This window comes from Pleurodeles waltl, chromosome 9 (assembly GCF_031143425.1).
Source record: "Pleurodeles waltl isolate 20211129_DDA chromosome 9, aPleWal1.hap1.20221129, whole genome shotgun sequence".
NCBI classification, from domain to species: Eukaryota; Metazoa; Chordata; class Amphibia; order Caudata; family Salamandridae; genus Pleurodeles; species Pleurodeles waltl.
Genome location: NC_090448.1, coordinates 392,171,071 through 392,194,797, shown reverse-complemented (window position 1 = coordinate 392,194,797; position 23,727 = coordinate 392,171,071). Strand labels below are relative to the sequence as shown.

General features: G+C 44.5%; 1 protein-coding gene across 1 annotated transcript in view; it reads right to left on the bottom strand.

Annotated features, from left to right (window-relative positions):
• EEF1G (eukaryotic translation elongation factor 1 gamma) overlaps positions 1 to 22,600 on the bottom strand; it is a 92,969-nt gene extending 70,369 nt beyond the window's left edge. The window contains exons 1-7 of the mRNA XM_069207080.1: positions 22,477 to 22,600; positions 20,975 to 21,133; positions 9,681 to 9,744; positions 9,443 to 9,585; positions 9,113 to 9,256; positions 7,489 to 7,618; positions 6,246 to 6,432 (exon numbers count right to left, since the gene is read on the bottom strand). Coding sequence (XP_069063181.1) covers positions 6,246 to 6,432; positions 7,489 to 7,618; positions 9,113 to 9,256; positions 9,443 to 9,585; positions 9,681 to 9,744; positions 20,975 to 21,133; positions 22,477 to 22,488 — 839 coding nt within the window. The 5' untranslated portion in view covers positions 22,489 to 22,600. The remainder of the gene's footprint in view (positions 1 to 6,245; positions 6,433 to 7,488; positions 7,619 to 9,112; positions 9,257 to 9,442; positions 9,586 to 9,680; positions 9,745 to 20,974; positions 21,134 to 22,476) is intronic.
• Positions 22,601 to 23,727: the final 1,127 nt, after the last annotated feature.

Below are 23,727 nucleotides of genomic sequence, written 5' to 3'. Positions count from 1 at the left end.
ACAAGTTGTTTTTCTTCGAAGAAGTCTTTCGAGTCACGGGACCGAGTGACTCCTCCTTTTGTCTCCATTGCGCATGGGCGTCGACTCCATCTTCGATTGTTTTTCCCCGCAGAGGGTGAGGTAGGAGTTGAATTGTAGTAATAGTGCCCATGCAATGGAGTGACTAAGTATGCACCTATTTAAGGTTGAGATGATACATATATAAATAATTGAAGGTAACTTCCAAACTGCTACAGGCTCCCGGGGAGGCGGGTGGGCACATGCGAATCTACTGCGACTGATGCCACGAACAGATGTACACTGGGTAAGTGACATTTTCAGTTCGATGGCATCTGTCGCTGTAGATACGCATGTTCTGCATAGACTAGTAAGCAGTTATTTCCCCAAAAAGCGGTGGATCAGCCTGTAGGAGTGGAAGTAGTCTGAAATAATGTTCTTAATACGGCTTGACCTACTGTGGCTTGTTGTGCGGATAACACGTCTACACAGTAGTGCTTGGTGAATGTGTGAGGCGTAGACCATGTGGCTGCCTTACATATTTCTTGCATTGGGATGTTTCCTAGAAAGGCCATGGTAGCACCTTTCTTTCTGGTTGAGTGTGCCCTTGGTGTAATGGGCAGCTGTCGTTTAGCTTTAAGGTAGCAGATTTGGATGCATTTAACTATCCATCTGGCTATACCTTGTTTTGAAATTGGGTTTCCTGCAGGAGGTTTTTGAAATGCAATAAAGAGTTGTTTAGTCTTTCTGATGTTTTTTGTTCTGTCAATGTAATACATCAATGCTCTTTTGACATCTAATGTATGTAGTGCCCTTTCAGCTACGGTATCTGGCTGTGGAAAGAACACTGGAAGTTCCACTGTTTGATTTAGATGGAACGGTGAAATAACCTTTGGCAAAAATGTAGGATTGGTCCTTAGGACGACTTTATTTTTGTGTAGTTGTATAAAAGGTTCCTGTATTGTAAACGCCTGAATCTCGCTTACTCTTCTTAGGGAAGTAATGGCGATGAGAAATGCCACCTTCCAGGTTAGGAACTGTATGTCGCAGGAGTGCATGGGTTCAAAAGGTGGACCCATAAGTCTAGTTAGGACAACATTTAGGTTCCATGAAGGAACAGGTGGTGTTCTTGGTGGTATAATTCTCCTAAGGCCCTCCATGAATGCTTTAATGACTGGTATCTTATATAGGGAAGTTGAATAGGTAGTCTGCAGGTATGCAGATATTGCTGCAAGGTGTATTTTAATGGAAGAGAAAGCTAGGTTAGATTTTTGTAAGTGAAGCAAGTAACCCACTACATGTTCTGGAGTTGTGTGTAATGGTTGTATTTGATTAATATGGCAGTAGCAAACAAACCTCTTCCATTTACTTGCATAGCAGTGCCTGGTGGATGGCCTTCTGGCTTGTTTTATGACTTCCATACATTCTTGGGTAAGTTGTAAGTGCCCGAATTCTAGGATTTCAGGAGCCAGATTGCTAGATTCAGCGATGCTGGATCTGGGTGTCTGATCTTTTGGTTGTGCTGTGTCAACAGATCTGGCCTGTTGGGCAATTTGATGCAGGGTACCACTGATAGGTCTAGCAGCGTTGTGTACCAGGGTTGCCTTGCCCAAGTTGGTGCTATCAATATGAGTTTGAGTTTGCTTTGACTGAGTTTGTTTACCAGGTAAGGAAGGAGAGGGAGAGGAGGAAAAGCGTAAGCAAATATCCCTGACCAGTTCATCCATAGGGCATTGCCTTGGGATTGTTCGTGTGGGTCTCTGGATGCGAAGTTTTGGCATTTTGCGTTCTCCCTTGTCGCAAACAAGTCTATCTGAGGTGTTCCCCAGAGTTTGAAATAAGTGTTCAGAATTTGGGGGTGAATTTCCCATTCGTGGACCTGTTGGTGATCGAGAGAGATTGTCTGCGAGTTGATTTTGGATCCCTGGTATAAACTGTGCTATTAGGCGAATTTGGTTGTGAATTGCCCAATGCCAAATCTTTTGTGCTAGCAGGCTTAACTGCGTGGAGTGCGTCCCCCCCCTGCTTGTTTAGATAATACATTGTTGTCATGTTGTCTGTTTTGACGAGAATGTATTTGTGAACTATTATTGGTTGGAAAGCTTTTAGTGCTTGAAAAACTGCTAGAAGTTCTAGGTGATTGATATGCAGTTTTGTTTGATGTACGTTCCATTGTCCTTGTATGCTGTGTTGATCGAGGTGTGCTCCCCACCCTGTCATGGAAGCATCTGTTATTACGTATTGTGGCACTGGGTCTTGGAAAGGCCGCCCCTTGTTTAAATTTATGTTGTTCCACCACAGGAGCGAGAGGTAAGTCTGGCGGTCTATTAACACCAGATCAAGAAGGTGACCCTGTGCTTGAGACCACTGTGATGCTAGGCATTGTTGTAAGGGCCTCATGTGCAGTCTTGCGTTTGGGACAATGGCTATGCATGAAGACATCATGCCTAGGAGTTGTAATACCATCTTTGCCTGTATCTTTTGTGTAGGATACATGCGTTGTATGATGGTGTTGAAATTTAGAATTCTTTGTGGACTTGGAGTGGCTACTCCCTTTGATGTGTCTATTATGGCTCCTAGGTATTGTTGTACCTTGCGCGGCAGAATGTTGGATTTTGTAAAGTTGACGGTGAACCCGAGTTTGAAGAGGGTTTGTATGATTTGATTTGTGTGATTTGAGCACTGTATGAACGAATGGGCCTTGATTAGCCAGTCGTCCAAATATGGGAACACATGTATTTGCTGCCTTCTTATGTGTGCAGCGACTACCGCTAGACATTTGGTAAAGACTCTTGGTGCGGTTGTTAATCCGAAAGGCAGTACCTTGAATTGGTAATGTATTCCTTTGAATACAAACCTTAGGTATTTCCTGTGCGATGGGTGTATTGGTATATGGAAATAAGCATCCTTGAGGTCTAAAGTTGCCATGTAGTCGTGTAGTTTTAGCAATGGCAATACTTCTTGTAGTGTGACCATGTGGAAGTGGTCTGATTTGATGAAAGTGTTCACTACTCTGAGGTCTAGGATTGGTCTCAGCGTTTTGTCCTTCTTTGGTATCAGAAAGTACAGTGAGTAAACTCCTGTGTTTATTTGTGTGTTTGGCACTAATTCGATTGCATTCTTTTGCAATAGTGCCTGCACTTCTATCTCCAGGAGATTGGAATGGTGTGTTGTTAACTTTTGTGCCTTTGGTGGTATGTTTGGAGGGAATTGTAGAAATTCTATGCAATAACCATGTTGGATAATTGCTAGAACCCAAGTGTCTGTAGTGATTTCCTCCCATGCTTTGTAATAATGACCTATTCTTCCCCCCACTGGTGTTGTGTGGAGGGGGTGAGTGACATGTGAGTCACTGTTTAGTAGCAGGGGTTTTGGGGCTTTGAAATCTTCCTCTATTTCTAGGGAATTGCCCTCCTCTATATTGTCCCCGAAAACCTCCTCTATACTGTCCCTGGTAAGTGGACGGTGTGGCTTGTGAGGTGCTGGCTTGTGTGCTTTGACCCCGAAACCCCCCTCGAAAGGGCGTTTTACGGAATGTGCTGTAATTCCCTCTGCTCTGCGGGGAGTAGAGTGCGCCCATGGCTTTGGCAGTGTCCGTATCTTTTTTGAGTTTCTCAATCGCTGTGTCCACTTCTGGACCGAACAGTTCTTTTTCATTAAAAGGCATATTGAGAACTGCTTGTTGAATCTCTGGTTTAAATCCAGACGTTCGGAGCCATGCATGTCTTCTGATAGTTACAGATGTATTAATTGTCCGTGCAGCTGTATCTGCAGCGTCCATGGAGGAGCGGATCTGGTTGTTGGAAATGGCCTGTCCCTCCTCAACCACTTGTTTTGCCCTATTTTGTAAGTCCTTGGGCAGATGTTCAATGAGATGTTGCATCTCGTCCCAGTGGGCTCTGTCATAGCGCGCAAGTAGTGCCTGGGAGTTCGCGATGCGCCACTGGTTTGCAGCTTGTGCTGCGACTCTTTTACCAGCTGCATCGAACTTGCGGCTTTCTTTATCTGGGGGTGGTGCATCTCCAGATGTGTGAGAGTTGGCCCTTTTCCTAGCTGCTCCTACAACGACAGAGTCTGGTGGCAGCTGTGTAGTGATGAAAACCGGGTCTGTAGGAGGCGCATTATACTTTTTTTCCACCCTTGGTGTGATTGCCCTACTTTTGACCGGCTCCTTAAAGATGTCTTTTGCGTGCCGGAACATACCAGGGAGCATAGGCAGGCTTTGGTATGAGCTGTGGGTGGTGGAGAGTGTGTTGAATAAAAAATCATCCTCGACCTGTTCTGAGTGGAGGCTTACGTTATGAAATTGTGCTGCTCTAGCCACCACTTGAGAATACGCGGTGCTGTCTTCTGGTGGAGATGGCTTCGTAGGGTATGCCTCCGGACTGTTATCGGACACTGGGGCGTCGTATAGGTCCCATGCGTCCTGATCTTGGTCACCCTGGCTCATGGTGGTGTGAGCTGGGGAGTGTGATGGAGTTTGTGCTGGTGAGACGTTAATCACGGGCGGAGGAGAGGGTGGTGGGGTAACTCTTTTCACCACTTTTGGTTGTGGTGTCTGTTCAGTCTGGAACTCCAACCTTCTCTTTCTCCTAATGGGGGGAAGGGTGCTTATTTTTCCTGTCCCCTGCTGTATGAAGATACGCTTTTGCGTATGGTCCACATCAGTTGCTTGTAGCTCTTCCTCAAACCTATGCTTCTGCATTTGGGAGGTTAGCGAGTGCTCTTCTGTATAAGAGCCTGAAGCTGGGTCGCTTGCAGTTTGTTTCGGCATCGAAACCCTGTCTGCGTGTTTTTTCGGCTCCGAGGTGACTTTTCTTTTTCGGGGCCGAAACTTCTCGGCGTCGATCTGTTTCGGTGCCGCTGTCTCGGCGTCGAGCCGTGTCCACACCGGCATCTCTGTGTCGAGGCTTGTCTCCAGCACTTTCTCGGTCCCGAGAAGGCTGCGTGCCGGTGTTTCGACCGGAGTCGGACGATCTCGGCACTGTTTGGGCCTTTTTCGGTGCCGACGGTCAGTCACCGAATTTATGGGTGGAGCCATGGCCGGATGGCAGTGGCGTCCCCTGGGCCTTGTAAATGTTTCTCTGTGTGGTTTTCGACGTCTTACTCACGGTTTGTGTATCGTCGAATCCTTCGGAGTCTGAGTCTTGGATCGAGAAGGTACCTTCCTCTTCCTGTTCCTCAAACTCCCGTTGGGCTGTCGGTGCGGACGCCATCTGAAGTCTTCTGGCTCGACGGTCTCGGAGTGTTTTTCGGGACCGGAACGCACGACAGGCCTCGCAGGTGTCTTCGCTGTGCTCAGGTGACAGGCACAGGTTGCAGACCAAGTGTTGGTCTGTGTAGGGGTATTTATTGTGGCATTTGGGGCAGAAACGGAACGGGGTCCGTTCCATCGGCGTTCTTCAGCACGCGGTCGGGCCGACCAGGCCCCGACGGAGGATCGAAAAACTACCCCGAAGGGCACCGGAGCTCTTCGATGCGGTGTGGAATCTAAGTACGCCGATCCCGAACGCAACAATACCGACGAAAATCTTCCGAAATTAGCTAATTTTCCGTTCCGAAACTCGGAGCGACAGGAACACGTCCGAACCCGATGGCGGAAAAAAAACAATCGAAGATGGAGTCGACGCCCATGCGCAATGGAGACAAAAGGAGGAGTCACTCGGTCCCGTGACTCGAAAGACTTCTTCGAAGAAAAACAACTTGTAACACTCCGGCCCAACACCAGATGGCGAGCTATTGCAGAACATGCGTATCTACAGCGACAGATGCCATCGAACAGAGGCATTTTCCCAACAATGAAGCACTGGTTTCATCTAGGTTATATACAGCATTATAGTGAGCCAGAGTTTCAAACCCCTTCTGCATCCTACAGTAAAAGCACTGAATGCTTGCTACCTATAGTCATGTGCCTAAGGGAAGTAACTTCCTTATGCAGTTGGAGTACAATTGTATCATGGCTGGACACTACAACAACCACAATGGGCACTGCCCAGTACCTACTGGGATGTCCCAGGAAAAACAAGGGCCTCATTCACTCCCCATCACACACACTTACACTCCCTGGCTACCACCTCTTCAGTGAGAGCTGCAGTGTTCGCCCTCAAATCATTCAGATTACCAACACAGTCCTTACTCAGGCCCAGCAAACCATGCTCTTCTATGGATTTGCCCAAGCATCACAGACCCTTACCACCTCACTCCACAATGCTAATAACAGCCAATACACCTGGCATGCCCACTCTCACCTCTTTGGCAAGTGGGCATAGGGGTCCTTGGACTTCGGTTCTGAAGCTAGAACCTCATCACATTCATCTGGTTCATCCTCAGCTGCGGGCTTCTCTTCTTTCTTTTTTTCCTTTTTCTCTTCCTTCTTGGGCTCCTTTTCTTTTTTAGGGGCTTCCTTCTTGGGCTGCGACTCTGAGAACTTCTTAGCTGCAAGGGAAATGAAAAACACTCAATGAAGCTTCCAACTATGTTTTTAAAAACGAGTGTCAGAGTAGTGGTTCAAGTATATGAAAGGATACAAAAAAGGATTCAAATGTTGTAAGGCTGACAAGCAGTGGTGCTAGAACAAATTTCAAACTGGGGGTGCTGCTACCAATGTATCTGTGAAGCCGTTGAGTTTGTGAATAGTGTAGGTGCAGTTGCACAATGTTCTACGCCTACATGAATAAAGCAGTGCACTAGGATATTGCATTTTACATACAGCACATCCATTGAAATGGTCTCTGGAGACAGCCACTATATTTCACTCATGCAGCTTTACTACTTAACCTATGCAGTACACAAACATGGGGAACTAGAGGGTCAGCATCTATGCATCATTTGTGTATTTCAAGTAAAGTGCCTTGATTGTTTTTATCTTATTGAAAGTTATTTCCATCCCACCCCGGTATTACAAGAAACTGCATCTCATTTAAAGTTTTCTTGCTGCGGATGTATTTTGAAATAATTTAAGGTGTATTTATATTTTGTTGTATGCTTGAAAACATTTGACATACTGCAGCATTTCCTTTCATATTTCTTGTACTCCAGCAAAATTGTCACTTGATCACATTATACAGTTACCCCATTCTGCAACCAGGGGAAAAACATTAAACACCAGCCTTTGTTTTTAATAAGCATCAGTTTGTCGGAAGACATTGCATGACACTTGACAGTCACTGAACTCCTAGCAAGTGCAACAAGATAAAAACCATACTTAAAAGGCCTCTATTTGCGCATTTCCCCCTTTTGAACACCTTTAGGGTTATTGTGGGAATACTGCAGCAACTCCTGCTTTCATACGTCCACCACCCCTGCTGACAAGATTTAAAGGCAATATATAAACAAAAAATAGTTCTATAACTACTGCCTTCGAGTCGTCATCTTGCCAATCACATTCACCTGTGCAGAGTCAGCGAGCTAACGTGCCATTATTAGCTCAAACCTAACAGGACACATACCATTGTAAAACAATCACCCACTGAAAGATAAGCCAAATCTCACCATCAAACTGCGCCATCTTTTCACAGAGTTTCACTTCGCCAAGGACGTTCTTGAACTGTGGTTGGTTCACGCAGGTCTCAAACCAACGATTTGTGTTAACGTATGGCTGCCGGAAAGACGGCTCCAGGACCTGGAGTGAGAGCCAAGCAATAGACAGGTTTCACCATGGCGGGGCACATGACAACGCAAAACAAAATGGAGAGGTCACGACAAGGAGAAAAAAAAACACAAGCCTGGAATAGGTGGCATTCAAAAGCAGGCTTTTTTTTGTTTCTGCATGGTACTTTAACTATAGTTCAAGGAATCAACAGTTAACGTCTTTATGACTCCCCTTTAAAATACCAGAATGGCTCATTTTTTCAGGGAGATAAAGCTGTCTGCTATACAGCTTAGGTGTGGATGGGGATTATTTTTCCCCATACAACACTGCCAAACACCAATCTGCAACAAACAAAAAGTTGATAGGCGAAATCAGTCCAGAGATATTGTCATCCAAAATTACACTTGTGTATGGCGGGCCGCTGCCTAATCAGAGCAGACCCTTTAGAAGAAAACAAAGGAAACTCCATATTTTCTGGTCCATGAGGGCTTTGTCAGAATGGTGCTGCTTCCGATGTTTGGCAGAGTGAGTGCAGGACCAAATTCTGGGCATACCGGTCACACTTTGGATATCAAATGCAACAAACCAGGTAATGGATGGAATGCTTCAGTTAATTTAAGGCACCGGTAACTGCTTGGGACAGGCATGAATAAACGTGGGTCCCCTGCTCACTGTACTACTGAATAAAGCAACACCCTACAGACAAGTACAAAATATGCCATTATCAGTCTGGGTTACGGTTCAGAGGGCACCTGTTCTTGCAGTTCAGGCTGGACTACTCCTATCCCATCACATTGTGTACTGCTCAATGGGGTAGGGGCAAGGAAAGGCATCATCAGGCTGCAGGAACCTCAGTGCATATTTGGAGCACTTTTCCCTTCCACCACTTAAGAACTGCCCATGGCAGTACCTAAGCAATGGAAAGGGAAATAGTAATACCTGCATTCCAGCGATTCCCTTTCCAATACAAGTCTCACCCTACAAATAAGAACTTTGGGAAATCGATGGCAAATACTTCGGAGGGCTTGATGAGCTGCGTCGGGGGTGGTCTTGGCCCAGTGCATCAAGGGGAATATATTCACACTGCCATACAGAGAACTATTTTATAGCTCCACTCTTTAAGCTTCAAGATGCCAACTTTTTTTTGTTCCAATTTACACAAAGCTGCAAAGCCCTTCATTTAGCACACTTCTAAAAAACCAGAGGCAGCCTTGAATAGCTTGGGGCTCAGCATTCCTATCCATTACAAGTGTCCATTGAATTAATGAGCTTATGAGTGTCAGTTCACAGATCAAGCATTAGATTAAAATGTAGAATAATAAGAGGCAAACATTTTCAAACCTTACCCAGACCTTAACCGAAGACCCAACGACCAATTTGCATGATCTCATGCCCTCAACAGAAAGGAGCAGAATTCCCCCATTTTCCTGTGGGCATTCAGGAAACAATTTTACCCACCACAACATGGTCTTGGGCCCTCCCAGAAGGTTCGCAAGGAAGGACGAGATCGAAGACAGTTCTCACCTGCTTGTAGAGCCAGAGAAGGGCACACACCACCGAGATGTCAGCCAGGCTGACTCTCTCCCCCACCAGGAATGTGCGCGTCCTCAGATAGTCATCCAGGGTGCTCAGCACACGCTTCACCTCCTCCTTGGCATGTTCTGTGGCCTGTAAGAGGGAACAGAGGGTATGAAAAAAACAACCATCTAAACGGACTGCGTGAAAAACAAGGGATTGAGCATGACTAACCCAATGGGTGGGGGGAGGGGGTTCATAGTTGGGGGCAGAGTAGGATACTGTGGTGCTAGACGAACGAGAGGAGCAGCAACTCCACCCTACTGCCAGCTATCTTACCTGCTTGTTGTACTGCATAATCCCAAAGGTGGGGAACAGCCAGGTGCTTGCGGGAGGGACGATCTCGCTGTCGGCAAAGCTGACCCACTGGATGACTTGGGCAGCTGCCTCCCTGTTAATGCCGCGAAGCTCATCGTTACTGACTGAAGGAAGCAAGCAGAGTAATAGCGCATTAAAAAGGACATGAGAGCACAGACAGAGGTTTTGACAAACAATTACTGTCAAACATAGAGCTTACCATAGTAAGCAATGGCGTTACTCTCAAACACACAAAATCCGTCATTTCCCTCGAAGGCCGGAACCTAGAAAAACAAAATTGGCAAGTCTGAATCTACAGTTTCACTCACTAAGAAGCAACACAAAGATAGAGTAGTCTACACTGCTTGCGTTAGAGAACTGAAGACCATTTACCATCGCTTGATGAATAACCTCCCCTTCGGGGAGCATGAATGAACCTACTAATATAGAACCAAACCTTTCCTTCCCATACAATATGTACTTCCCCTGAACAGCACTGGAGAGTAAAACAAACATTTTACTAACAGTAGGAGGCCCGTGGTAGGGTGTCAATCAAAAGCAAACATAGCTGCAACCTGTTTGGTGGCTGTGTTAAAAGAAACAGCGAAATTAAGTAATTTGCCCTGGTCTCTGATCAAGTAGGCAAGCTTGGATTGGAATGCCAAGCCAAAGATCAAAGCACATCACTTCGTCCAGTTTTACACTGATTTGAAGCAAGGTTTAATGCATTTTCTCAGAACTGCTGACCTGCAACCTTGCGGAACTGGTGCAACGTTGAAATACCTACACAGAAAAAAAATATATATATATATGGATTGAAGTCGCAGGTCTGTAGCCAGGATGTAACCACTGCATAAAAAGTACGGAGTGGTGTGTGGGTAAAGGATAAACCCTAAAGCAACACACTGGACAATAGGGGACATGGGTTGTGGACTTCTGAAAGGTCCATGTCTTCTTCTATATCAGTCTACTAACAATACATCCAGCAGATATAGCTCACTATTCATCCATTCCAGCAGTCATAGGGATGAATTGGTCCAAAAATAGTCAATGTTGGAGACTGGACTGAGGTGATCCCTAGCACTTTTGACATCACTACAAGACCCTCAGCATAAATTTAAGATAGCCAGGCTAATTTGTGCTCAGGCCTAGACAGAGCTTAAAAAGAAAACCGGGTTTAGTTTTCCTAACACAGCTACCACCTCTATGGACCTGGACATAAATCGACTGGGGTTGGTGTCAGTTACAAAACACAACCAAGTACCCCAGCGGTGCTCCCTTTTCATCCGCTGGAACAGGCACATAAGGCCTATGGTAAGCTTGGGTAAAACTCCTCGAGCTCCTTTGACTTAGCTGTACATGAGCTAAGTTTTGCCACAAAAATGGTCCACAATACACATTACTCACACAGGAGGGGCTGCTGCCCCCGAAACTGAAAAATCTCCGGTCCCTTACTGGACATCCAAAGCAGCCACTTATTTTTTTTTGTAAATCACCACACAAGCCAAACTATCACCTATCTCGATGAGACAAGTTTACCATTATGAAGGCGACAGAACCTCTGTTGAATGCAATATGAACCATGTGCAGGCTAGAGCCTAGTGATGTAAAAAACTATCTTCCAAAGCCTCATCAAGAATGTTCTGGTTAACCGTAATATGTTCAGTCTCCTGGTTGTAGGAAGTTGGCTCTGTATATACTATTTCAAAGTAAGAAATAGTGTGCATAGAGTCCAAGGGTTCCCCTTAGAGGTAAGATAGTGGCAAAAAGAGAATTCTAATCCTCTATTTTGTGGTAGTGTGGTCGAGCAGTAGGCTTATCAGAGGGTAGTGTTAAGCATTTGTTGTACACACACAGGCAATAAATGAGGAACACACACTCAGACAATTCCAGGCCAATAGGTTTTTGTATAGAAAAATATATTTTCTTAGTTTATTTTAAGAACCACAGGTTCAAGATTTACAAGTAATACTTTAAATGAAAGGTATTTCACTCAGGTATTTTAGGAACTTTGAATTATCACAATAGCATGTACAGTTTTGGCAAAAATGGCAATAAGCTATTTTAAAAGTGTACAGTGCAAAAATCAACAGTTCCTGAGGGAGGTAAGTAGAGTTTAAGTTCACAGGTAAGTAAAACACTTACAGGGTTCAAAGTTGGGTCCAAGGTAGCCCACCGTTGGGGGTTCAGGGCAAGCCCCAAAGTTACCACACCAGCAGCTCAGGACCGGTCAGGTGCAGAGGTCAAAGTGGTGCCGAAAACACAGGTTTCAATGGAAAAATGGGTGCCCCAGTTCCAGTCTGCCAGCAGGTAAGTACCCGCGACTAGGAGGGCAGACCCGGGGGGGGGGGGGGGGGGGGGGGGGGGGGGGGGGGGGGGGCGCAGAAGCAGGCACAGAAAGTACACCCTCAGTGGCACAGGGGCGGCCGGGGTGCAGAGTGCAAACAGGCGTCGGGTTTGCAATACGAATCAATGGGGAGACCCAGGGGTCTCTTCAACGATGCAGACAGGCACGGGGGGGGCCTTCCTCGGGGTAACCACCACTTGGGCTAGGAAGAGGGTCACCTGGGGGCCACTCCTGCACTGGAGTTGGGTTCCTCAAGATCCTGGGGGCTGCATGTGCAGTGTATTTTCCAGGCGTCTGCTTCCTTGAAGCAAGCAGTTGCGGTCAGGGGGAGCATCTGGATTTCCTCTGCAGGCGTCGCTGTGGGGGCTCAACTCTGGCTACTCACTGGCTTGCAGTCACCGGGGAGTCCTCCCTGCAGTATTAGTTTTCCCCAGGTCGAGCCGGGGGGGGGGGGGGGGGGGGGGGAACGTGTGGTCTTTAAAAGTTGCTTCTTTGTTACAAAGTTGCAGGTTTGTCGAACAGGGCCGCTGTCCTCTGGAGTTTCTTGGTCCTTTTAGATGCAGGGTAGTCCTCTGAGGCTTCAGAGGTCCCTGGACCCTGTGGGATGTGTCGCTGTTGCAGTTTTTATTGAAGTGGGGAGACAGGCCGGTTGGGCTGGGGCCAAAGCAGTTGATGTCTCCGTCTTCTCTGCAGGGCTTCAGGTCAGCAGTCCTTCGTCTTCAGGTTGCAGGAATCTATCTTCCATGGTTCTGGGGATCCCTAAATCGAGTATTTAGGTCTGGGAGGATAGTAGCCAATGGCTACTAGCCCAGAGGGTGGCTACACCCTCTTTGTGCCTCCTCCCGGTGGGGAGGGGGTCACATCCCTAATCCTACTGGGGGAATCCTCCATCTGCAAGATGGAGGATTTCTAAAAGTCAGAGTCACCTCAGCTCAGGAATCCTTAGGGGGTTGTCCCGACTGGCCAGTGACGACTCCTTGTTTTTCTCATTATCTCCTCCAGCCTTGCTGCCAAAAGTGGGGGCAGTGGCCGGAAGGGCGGGCATCTCCACTAGCTGGGATGCCCTGTGGTGCTTTAACAAAGGGGGTGAGCCTTTGAGGCTCACCGCCAGGTGTTACAGTTCCTGCCGGGGGAGGTGTGAAGCACCTCCACCCAGTACAGGCTTTGTTCCTGGCCACAGAGTGACAAAGGCACTCTCCCCATGTGGCCAGCAACATGTGTGGCAGGCTGGCAAAAACTACTCAGCCCACACTGGAAGTTGGGTATGTTTTCAGGGGGCATCTCTAAGATGCCCGCCGGGTGTATTTCACAATAAAATGTACACTGGCATCAGTGTGCATTTATTGTGCTGAGAAGTTTGATACCAAACTTCCCAGTTTTCAGTGTAGCCATTATGGTGCTGTGGAGTTTGTGTATGACAGACTACCAGACCATATACTCTTATGGCTACCCTGTACTTGCAATGTCTAAGGTTTTGCTTAGACACTGGAGGGGCATAGTGCTCATGCACCTATGCCCTCACCTGTGGTATAGTGCACCCTGCCTTTGGGCTGTAAGGCCTGCTAGAGGGGTGACTTATCTATGCCATAGGCAGTGTGAGGTTGGCATGGCACTCTGAGGGGAGTGCCATGTCGACTTAGTCATTTTCTCCCCACCAGCACACACAAGCTGGCAAGCAGTGTGCATGTGCTGAGTGAGGGGTCCCCAGGGTGGCATAAGACATGCTGCAGCCCTTAGAGACCTTCCCTGGCATCAGGGCCCTTGGTACCAGTTACAAGGGACTTACCTGGATGCCAAGTTTGTGCCAATTGTGGAAACAAAGGTACAGTTTAGGGAAAGAACACTGGTGCTGGGGCCTGGTTAGCAGGCCTCAGCACACTTTCAAATCATAACTTGGCATCAGCAAAGGCAAAAAGTCAGGGGGTAACCATGCCAAGGAGGCATTTTCTTACACTGGTACCATACATATCATGCACTCGGGGTTTGGCAGCTAAATACGCTCTTGAGTTACACGTCAGAATATCAAAACCGACAAATTATCGAGTAAACAGTCAAAGGCGGGTTTTGGTGGTTAAGCACTAAAATCCTTGTGCTATTCCCCATCTTTGGGGGCAAATTAGTAAGTGGGAGTGTGTGTAAGTGAATGGCCACAAAACCAGCGAGCATTGTTGACGATACATTATGGCCAGTCCAGAACTCAACAGGAATCAACTGCCGCTCTTATGAAAACAGCATTCCATATAATAATAAAAATAAAATAATAAAAAGTATATATATATATATAAATAATAAAAAAAAAAACTCACTACCACAACATCCTCCTCATTTACAGAACCATAAACTTAAATAACCTAACAAATCACAATATAACATAACTTACTGATACTAGCTTGACGATCAACTTAACAGAAAGTGATTTAATTGCATCAATGTGTAAACTCTTGCTGGTTTTCCGATCACTTTTCCCTTTCCCATAATCTTCATCTCCAGGATGGTTCACTGAGGCAACTAGTCAGGCATAACCTGCAAACCGTCAACACTACCAAACATCATGTGGTATTCTTCCATGTCACTGTTCATTTTCACTACCCTCCGATTCCACCATTCATGCGCTCTGATCGCACGTCCACTCACTGCAGCACCCAATTTTCAACTTTGATCTTATTTCTAGGCACATAGACCCCATGTTTTCCATCAAACAATCGTTTCATATTAATTTGGGATTTCTCAGCTTTGGAATGAATATTCATATTGATGATTTCTTCATGCTCTGAATGAGAATGACACTTTAACCATGCTGGGCACATTTCTCAGGATGCCAAATGACCTCCACCAATTACAAACTGGGTCTTGCTAGTAACTTCATTGTGTGATGAGCCAACATACTGTCCACAGCTTTGTGTACATCTATTTTGTTCTTAACTGCCATTACACACACTCAACCAATGTACAATTCATTTTCTCCACTAAACTGCTTTGGGATGATAAAAAGCAACCCTTTTGTAATAGTACATTTCGTCAAAAACGATCTTCTTTGACACAAATTTGGACCCCACTGTCTGACAAAGCAACAACTCTAAGAAAACCCCAAGAAGGATCTTCTGGAAAAAATGTGACAGCATTAGTATTTGGTTTATCAATACACTCAACTTACCATCACTTGCTATAATAATCTACAAGCACGTACTGGAGAATAACACTGAAAGAACTGCTGAAATTTCCTGCCAATTTTGTCTACGGTCCCTCAGACAACTCAACCAGACGAAGAGGCAGCTTTATCTTTTTTTTTTTTTTTTTAAAGAGACTTATCACAAATCACACACTTCTTGACAACATGAATAACGTCTGTATCCATACAGAGCTGCCAGACAGCGTTTTTTTCTAGGCGATTGTCTGCCCACAAATAACACTTATGCCCCTACTTGGATGATTCTGGCTCTCCACGATATAGGAGGTACAAATTTATCACCCTTCACCACCATATTCTTTTCTTCCAAGGACAATTAATCTGCAACCTTAAAATAAAATTGAACCCTTGAATGCAGAGACTTTTTCCAGCCAACCTACCATGATATACTTCTGGGCCAAAGCCAAACACTCATCCATCCTTAGAGAACTGAACTAATCATCTCCAGCAAAACCTTGTTACACACATCAATCGCAGCCAGCAATGAGACACTTATCTTCCTCCTTCTGTTCAAACTATAAGATCACAGGCAGGGGTGACCTTGACAAGTAGTCAACTCTAATGTTCTTCCCAGCTGGTGAATGCTGGATATCAAAATGATATCTCAAACTCAGTCTGGTAATCCTCAGCGTATGATCCTGGATAGCACATCACCTCAAAATCAACAAACCCTTAGTTTCCCATTTTTCATCCTCGCAACAACCAAAAGATAGCCACAGTGATTATTTCACAGGCCCATAGCCCCTTCAATGCACATCTTTTCAAATATGTCTGCAAAGTCTTCTTTAATGCTGAAAAGCACATTTCTCAACTTGCTCGACAGACAATGCATTCTCCTGGGATCAAACCTTATGTTTAAAACATTTAATCTTACCAAGACTGCCATTAAAAGATCCATTAAACCTTTCAGTCCACTTATTGCAAATGAATTCTCATTCTGACTCATCTGTTAGCATGTTCTCCTCTACCAGTGAAACGTATGTCTCCCTCCTGGTCTCAATGTAATACCAATTTAACCTTTGTGGTACCACCATAAAATGTTTAGCCCTTTATGGCCATATATTTCGACAAACATGGTCTTACCATTTAACTTCAATGAGCTTTCAATTTTCTTTCTTTGGTATGATCCTGAACATCTAAAAAGGGTGGCAACAATTCGCTATTCGACAATTTACTATTGATTCATTCCTCGGTGATGGTCATCTGGGCACCAGAATCCACCAGTAATTTGGAATTTCCTTTCCACACAAATTTCAGTAAGGGGATCAACACAATCTGACTCCTCTCCCACTCTGATGGCCAACACAAGATCTTTTGTATTTTCCATAACCTCTAGTGCTACATCAATGATTTTGCTTTCAGTGAAAAACAAACATGCATTCTGTTTTTACTGCTCTGACAGACTTAGGTGAAAAGCCCAACCTTACCACAACTTTCACAAGCTGCATATTTTGCAGAACAAGTATGGCCCACAGACAGTGGGTCAGAAAACCACATTTAAAAAACTTGTCGTCCCCCACCACCCTTGCTTATTCGTATTTCTTCTGGGACTCAAACCTAGAAATAATTTGATCTTTTGTAGCATTTTCTGTCATTGCGTGAACCCAAACAGACTTTTAGGACTAGTTATTTTGACACCTTGGGTGAAATCTCAATGCTTTTGACAGCTTTAATTGTCTCAGCAAGCAACAAGTTCTTCAAGATAAGCAATCTTTCCTGAACTTTATCCCAACGTCTCACAGCTACTTGACCTGTTAAATTGGGTGAACTGGTCAAATTCACAGCCAGCAGCCAAAATAAGCACAACTGAGTTAATCAACTTCCTTGTGCTTCTCACAAGTATTAAAAAAAATTAAAATAAAAAATAATAATAATTAACTAAAAGTACACATTGACAAAGCTAGTTGGAAAAACAGTTTCATGTTTAACCTCTTTAATCGCTTCCTGATATTACTCAATTTAATTTTCTTCATCAAAACCTTAATGTAAAAGTGTTCATATATTGCTTGCCCTTTAAAGCCTAAATTATGTTCAAACAAAACTTTTCCCCTCTGGACACTATTTATTGCCCCCAGTGGCACCAAAACACTTAGTAAAAGCTCTAACCCAGGGCTTCCAATTTATTGCAGAATCCCATTGTGTTTTCAAGAACACTGGTGAGGCATTTACACTACATGAGGACAAGACTCCCACCACACAAAAACCCAAAAGGATTTCGCAAATGTACACACACTTGTTTTTTTTTTTATGGTATGCATTTTTTTTTATTTTTTATGGTGTGCTTGTCACTGACACACACAACTCTCCACAATGAGTAATGCCTAACAGCACATTGTGCAGCTCTACAGTGGGCATGTCACTGAACACCTCCAATATTCCATAGTAAAATGCCAGCTGTGTTTCGTTAAAATGGATAGTGCGCCTATCAACTAGCATGCACATGATGCTCCATAATGGATTGTTGTGTAGTCATTTTAGTTCTAGCTCCATGCACGTTATTTTAGCATACTAGGCCTGCCGCTGGCTCTTTAACCTAGATATATTTTATTCAGCTTTGTTTTATTTTTCTTACAATAGTCACTTTTGAGGCCTTGTTTTGATTTTCTCTACCTAGCTGTTTTTGCCTAGGCCAGCACTCTGTTGTCAAGACATTCTTGCTCACTGTGCTTCTTTCAAGGCTGCAGTAAGATAGGTTGCCAGTGAACGTGGTACAAGTTTTGTCTCTGACATTCATGGAACACACACATCCTTACGTAGGGACATTTTCTCATAACATCGGCTGTGTTATTATAAAACACTTTCATGTCCCTTACACGTTAGAGGGAGATTCCAGCCAGAGAACCACGACTATGCCGATTGGTGAACGCTTTGCTACAGCTGCTTATGCAGACTTTAGGCCTTTGCTCATGTATGGAGGATGTCTTCCCAGGGGAACCTGAAGGGCAGAATTAGAGCTTAACATGCTGTGCTCTACTTTAGCCTAGGCAGGGATTAGTCTATTGAAAATATGGTAGCATTATTTCTATGCTTTACTCTCCTTGTGACAATTGTAATCTTGTCATGCTGTATCGTCCTGGTTATTGCAGCCCACGCTTTGCTATCTAAGATGTAGTTGCTTCATTAAAATCTTATTGAAACATATACTGCCCGTTTGTCATTGTGTATGTGAGACTACTGTAACAGACAGATGAGACCCGCGTGACGACGATTTCCCTGAAGTCAATTATGTCATGCGCTCGGCTGCCCAATCATCCCTGCACTCGGGTGGAGATTAGGCACTGCTAGTTAGCCAGAGCAAAACCCGGATTAGGGAAGACAGGCATCACCTGTAGTGGGTAAGACTCCGTCTCCAACACCGCAGGCGATTCTGCCGCTCAAAATCCAGTAGTCTCATTAGAATAATGATGGCCTACGCGACATAGTGCGGCCAATGTTTGGTCCGGCTCTAGTTCTCAGGTCCTCCTGAGTATCTCTACCTCGCTTTACACAAAGACACCTCAGTACTGTATACGAAGACGTCCATGGTATTGAGGATTTCCTCCTCAGCTAAGTAGGGAACACCTATCTGATGCTGGAGGTTGTTCAAGCTTGAACCCTAAAAGGAAAACCCCCATTTGGTGCGCTCATCTCTGAACACATTTACCACCTAATATGGCAAGTCCGCAGCAGGATAAATTGCAGTTAATATGAGACCACCCCTTACTGCATATTTATTGGCACATGGCATAACGGCCCGGGGGAGGGGTCGAGTCACATTTGTTGTTTATGCAGATGCAGCTTACAGGACAGAACTCTTATTCTTGGGTGTCATTTCCAGCAGATGATGGGAACACAAATACGTATCATTATACACCTGCAAACGTACCAGGACAACAGAGCGTACGCATATTTAGAAATACCCTTATCTATTCAAGAACATAATTGGCTTGATGGCGCCCTACCCCACACGATTTTACCAGTTAGGTCCTCTAAGTAATGATGGTCCTACCTGGCCTCTGTGGCCACTTATACACTGCACCCTGCAGTGGCAAACCTAGCAGTAGTTGAAGTCCGTCACTTGTATACTGATCTGACGGCAATATACAGACCATTAGTACAGTTAAGGAAGACTAAACAAACCTGGCAGCAATTTTTAGGACAAGCTGAGTAGCTTGACAGCGTGCATGTCACTGAACACTGCTAACACCCCCAAAGTAAAATGTTGGTATCGGAACGACGTCCTGCGTGAACAAAATCTTGCAGACGCACGCGTAGGGGTGCGGAGGTAAGCTCGAAGAGAGGGTATGCCCAAGAAATGAAGCCTCACTGACGGAACTTTAACAGTTAAGAGTCCTATGCAAAAGGAGGGGCAGCAGACATGCATAACTCCCACTAGCCTTAAAGAGGATGCAACTTAGTGTCCCAAATACCTCCAAGTCTGGGCTCAAGTGATGTCCATCTGCTTCCAATTTCTAAATGTTCTTCAGCATAGAGCTTCGAACGTGTCTCAATTTTTCCTCATTGCGTGACTACCCTCAAACCAAGGGCTATAAAAAATAAATAAAGTTAAAAACAAAAGATTTTGGGTGTACAGTTTGAAATGCCATGTATGGAAGTATATTACGATTTTAAAAAGCTCCTGCTGTGGCGTGCCTCCTGCAATTTTCAGGAATATCAAGATAACTGGTGATTAATGTTCTGCCTGGATAGAGCTCGGGGTTTTGAGGGGAACTGTTAGAGGGTGGCAGTGAGGCAATCTTGGCGGAGGGGGTTGAGGTGGGGGGCGAGAAATGCACCAACAAGCATTGTCGCAGTGTGCCACCAGTGCTTGGGCCGGCCCTGCTTAGAGGTGTTAAGCACCAAAACCATATTATACCCCACTGCACCCCTCCCCCCGAGCAATAATTGCAAACGAGTGCCATGTATCAACCCGGATAAGTTCTAATTGCATTTGCTTTGGAATATATCAGGAGTAATAAATATTGCACTGTTTTCCTGGCTGACACTAATCTGGACCATAAACTACTGAGATGCACCTCAGTTTCAAACTTACCTTTTGAGCAACAACACAATAACTCCACTAACAGTCAGTATCTACTTCTTACTGGTGGAACATCTCATTCGGGTGCTTAGAATGTGTAGTTCAATAGAACTGGCTGGTTCAGCTTAATTACTTCGCTAGTTAGCTGTCCTTTGCCCCTTAACGACTTCCCTCCTTAAAGATATGAAAGCTAGGCTGATATGAAAAAAAAAGAAAAAAAAAAAAAAAAAAAATCGAGCTAATTTGTGAAATTCATTTTCTACAAATAAGCAAAATAAATACTATTAAACAGCCGCAGACTGATCAACATTGCTTGATTTGAAGTTTAACTAATTGTAAAACTTTGCAAACTGAAACTGTCAGCCAAGAAAATACCATACGCATGGATCACTAACAAAAAAACAAAAACAAAAAAAAAAAAACGTTTACCGTCACCCATTTACCCAGACCAATGTGTGCATAAATGAAGACTATGTGCTGGACAAAAAAAATAGCCTTTACTTTGAGCTGTGGATCTATTGGTTTTCTGTTATCTACTGTCTTTTTTTATGTCCAATATTACATACCAATTAGGATACATATGCGCTTAAAATCCACTTACGTCAATACAGGCAAGTTAGTAGATATACAAACACTACCTCAAATTATTTAATTCTGTTGGATTTCTAAATTTAACTCGGAATACTGCCATTCGTCACCCTCAGAACAAGGCTGAAAATTGCAAATAACTAATAAAATCAATTCGCATGTATTTCTGTCAAGTATTGTGGAACCAGTGACACTGCTGTGAACAAAGTCACTGCCACAAGTAACGCGGCCAGTGCTTTCAAGACACTACTAATTACCCGGTGCTTGTATCGGGTAAAGGTGTTCAAGTTAAATCTGTCCACCAATAACTTTGTGCTACACTTCCCATATGTACCTATATAACAACCAAACAAAGGCCAACACTGAACTTACCTTTCCCAGAGGAAACTTCTTCAGAAACTCGGGAGTCTTGTTGGTTTGTCCGAACTGGAACTGGGGGGGTGCAGACTGGACAGTTACATTTGCGCCACTGTACTGAGCAGCAATAAGAGCCTTGAATGCCCTCCAGTTGTCAGGGTAGGTGTAAAGAGTCTGTAAAAATCAAAAGGAAACAACGTTTAACCAATGATTACACAGCAGGATCGACCCAATCAATATGCGACAGGTCACTAGTCAATCGCTACACCACAGCCAACCCTTTCTCCTTCCAAAGCAATCTACTGATCAAACACACCTGATCACAACCCACTCCACCACTCTAATACCACAAGGCCACTAGCGCGAGTAATTTCGAAGCAAACCACGATCACCATCCTGTCAACCACATCGTAACATTCAATCTCAAGATCAGTCAACCGCGCTTTCCAATAACTCACATCATACCCGTCGAACAACCAATACCACCCAGCAAACACCATGCCAACAAACCACATCAACTAAAGACTACCTAATGAATTACTCATCTTACAGTGCAATGTATTCTACCTCATAGGAGATACAAAGTTAAGTTCACTTTGTTGGCGCATGTCTCTGTGGTATATGTAACACCTGGTTTCACTCGAGTGCCAGGACCATCACGGTAAAATACACTAAGTCTAATCATCCTACATATGAGGTGTCAAATGGCAACATACTAACACCGCTGAACTCCTTGCGGCAATACCAAAGCCGAGCACAATATCTTATAGTGACAAACAAAAAGGTGTCCACATATTAACCGATGGTGCCAAATACCAACACGTCATGATTGCTACTTTTAGCCAGCCCCGTCTTATCAAACAATTCTATTAAACACGCCGGCAATTACAAATTTACATGTACAAATTGTTCCCAAGTCCTCTGTGCAACTGGATAAAACCTAGGGTTGCCTCAAAGTGCCCATTTTTAAAAGGGTGCAGGCGGCAACTCCGTGTTCGTCATCATAAGAACCGCTATCTAAGGTGCCCTAAAGTGCAGTTGTCACTCAACATAATACAACAGCGTGTAGAACGTTATCAAACATTTATGCATGTTGCTTCATTGACATATACTGGAAAATACTAACTAACACGCTGGAGCTCCGGACCGAAATATTCCAGCCCCGAATGTCCTACTCCGTAGGTAACCAAGAGAACCTCCTCAAATCTACTAAACTATTAAGTCGCTCAACGACATAAAGCTTACAGACCTGGTTCGATCTTAACCTCGGGTATACATACATTCTCGCACACATTTTACCCATTATTTTAGTCTCTAGGGTCAGCTTATTATTTCCCAGCGCAGGCACAATTAGAATCCTCCAGTTTGAGCGTGCTCTTTTAAGGGATTCCCCGATCTAAATTCTCCATCAGTAATACCCAGAGCGACCCCGACACTTTTCTGAACCCGCTGTCCCCTACACAGAGGTGGATGACAACAGATTCCCTGCACCAGGCCCCTCAGCTCCGCGTTCTTACCCCGGCGGCCATCTTGGTGAAGCTCAGAAAGGGAGGGGGGAAGGAGCCGCGGCCACGAAGAGAGCTAGACAGCAAGCCGTAAAGTGAGAGTAAGTGCCGTAAAGGCCCGACACACGTGCGACATAGAAATTAAACTACAATTTGGCGGAAACTACAGGACAAAGAAGAAGGACTTAAACTGACAGCTTTGTGCTCGTGCAACATAGAAAAGGGGTTTTAGCACTAAAGCTTTTCTAGTCACGTATTCAATAAATTTGAGGTTTGCCAACTGTGACGATGATCGATAACTTGGAGTGTGCATATAACCAGAAAATGACGATCACTTGGAGTGTGCATATTACCAGAACCATTATAGAATAATTACGGTGGTCCGAATATGAAAATAAATTTTTCCTTTGGTGCCTGGTATTCGGCGTTAGAGCTTTCAAGTTTATTATGCTCATGTGTGAGTAATGAGTTGTTCATGAGCCAGTCACATCTTCACCAATTGCCCATCCACGTTTTATAAAATGTTGGCTTATCCAGGATGGTCCATTTAGTGCCTCCATGCCCCATGACTAGCTGAACAAGTGCAGGTTCTGCAGTACGGAATAATGAAACAACCTCTGTAATCAAATTTCTCATTAATAATAAAGAAGTGACACAATTCTAGTAATAATTGAGTATTTATATAAACAAAATAAAACAGAAGACAACACGACTGGGAGTACAGCACAGTTCTGCAACTGAAGCCACACTCAACTCAGCTCTTACACACGGTGATTCTTATACCTTCAGTGGGTGCTTAAAACCCACCCACTTCACAACACTTACAATTAATAAAAACAATAATTCTTTAAGCGTTATCTGACTGCTTGTTACAAAAATACAGTCCTAGCAGATTTACTACATACATAGTATCTAACATACGCAATTTCCTTCGATCCTGCTCTGTGACCTCTACCAATATGTTCCCCCTACACATCTACAAGACTCCAAAAGTTTTATGGCCTGTCAGCTCCCTTCTGCCAGCCTTGAAACAAAAACATCTAACGCCGTGTCCCTTTCAAGTCTGTCGTGATTTACCCTTCTCCTTTCCTGCTATCAGAAAGTAGCTCAGACTCTCCCTTGTGTGTGTGCGTCCTTCTAAGTTATCTGTGGTATGATAGGCTGAATTGTAACTGCTTTACCCTGCACCTGGCCTCTCTCCTCATTCTCCTTTCTGTCCCTGCGTTCCTTATTGACCATTATGTTCAAACTGAGGCCTGTACT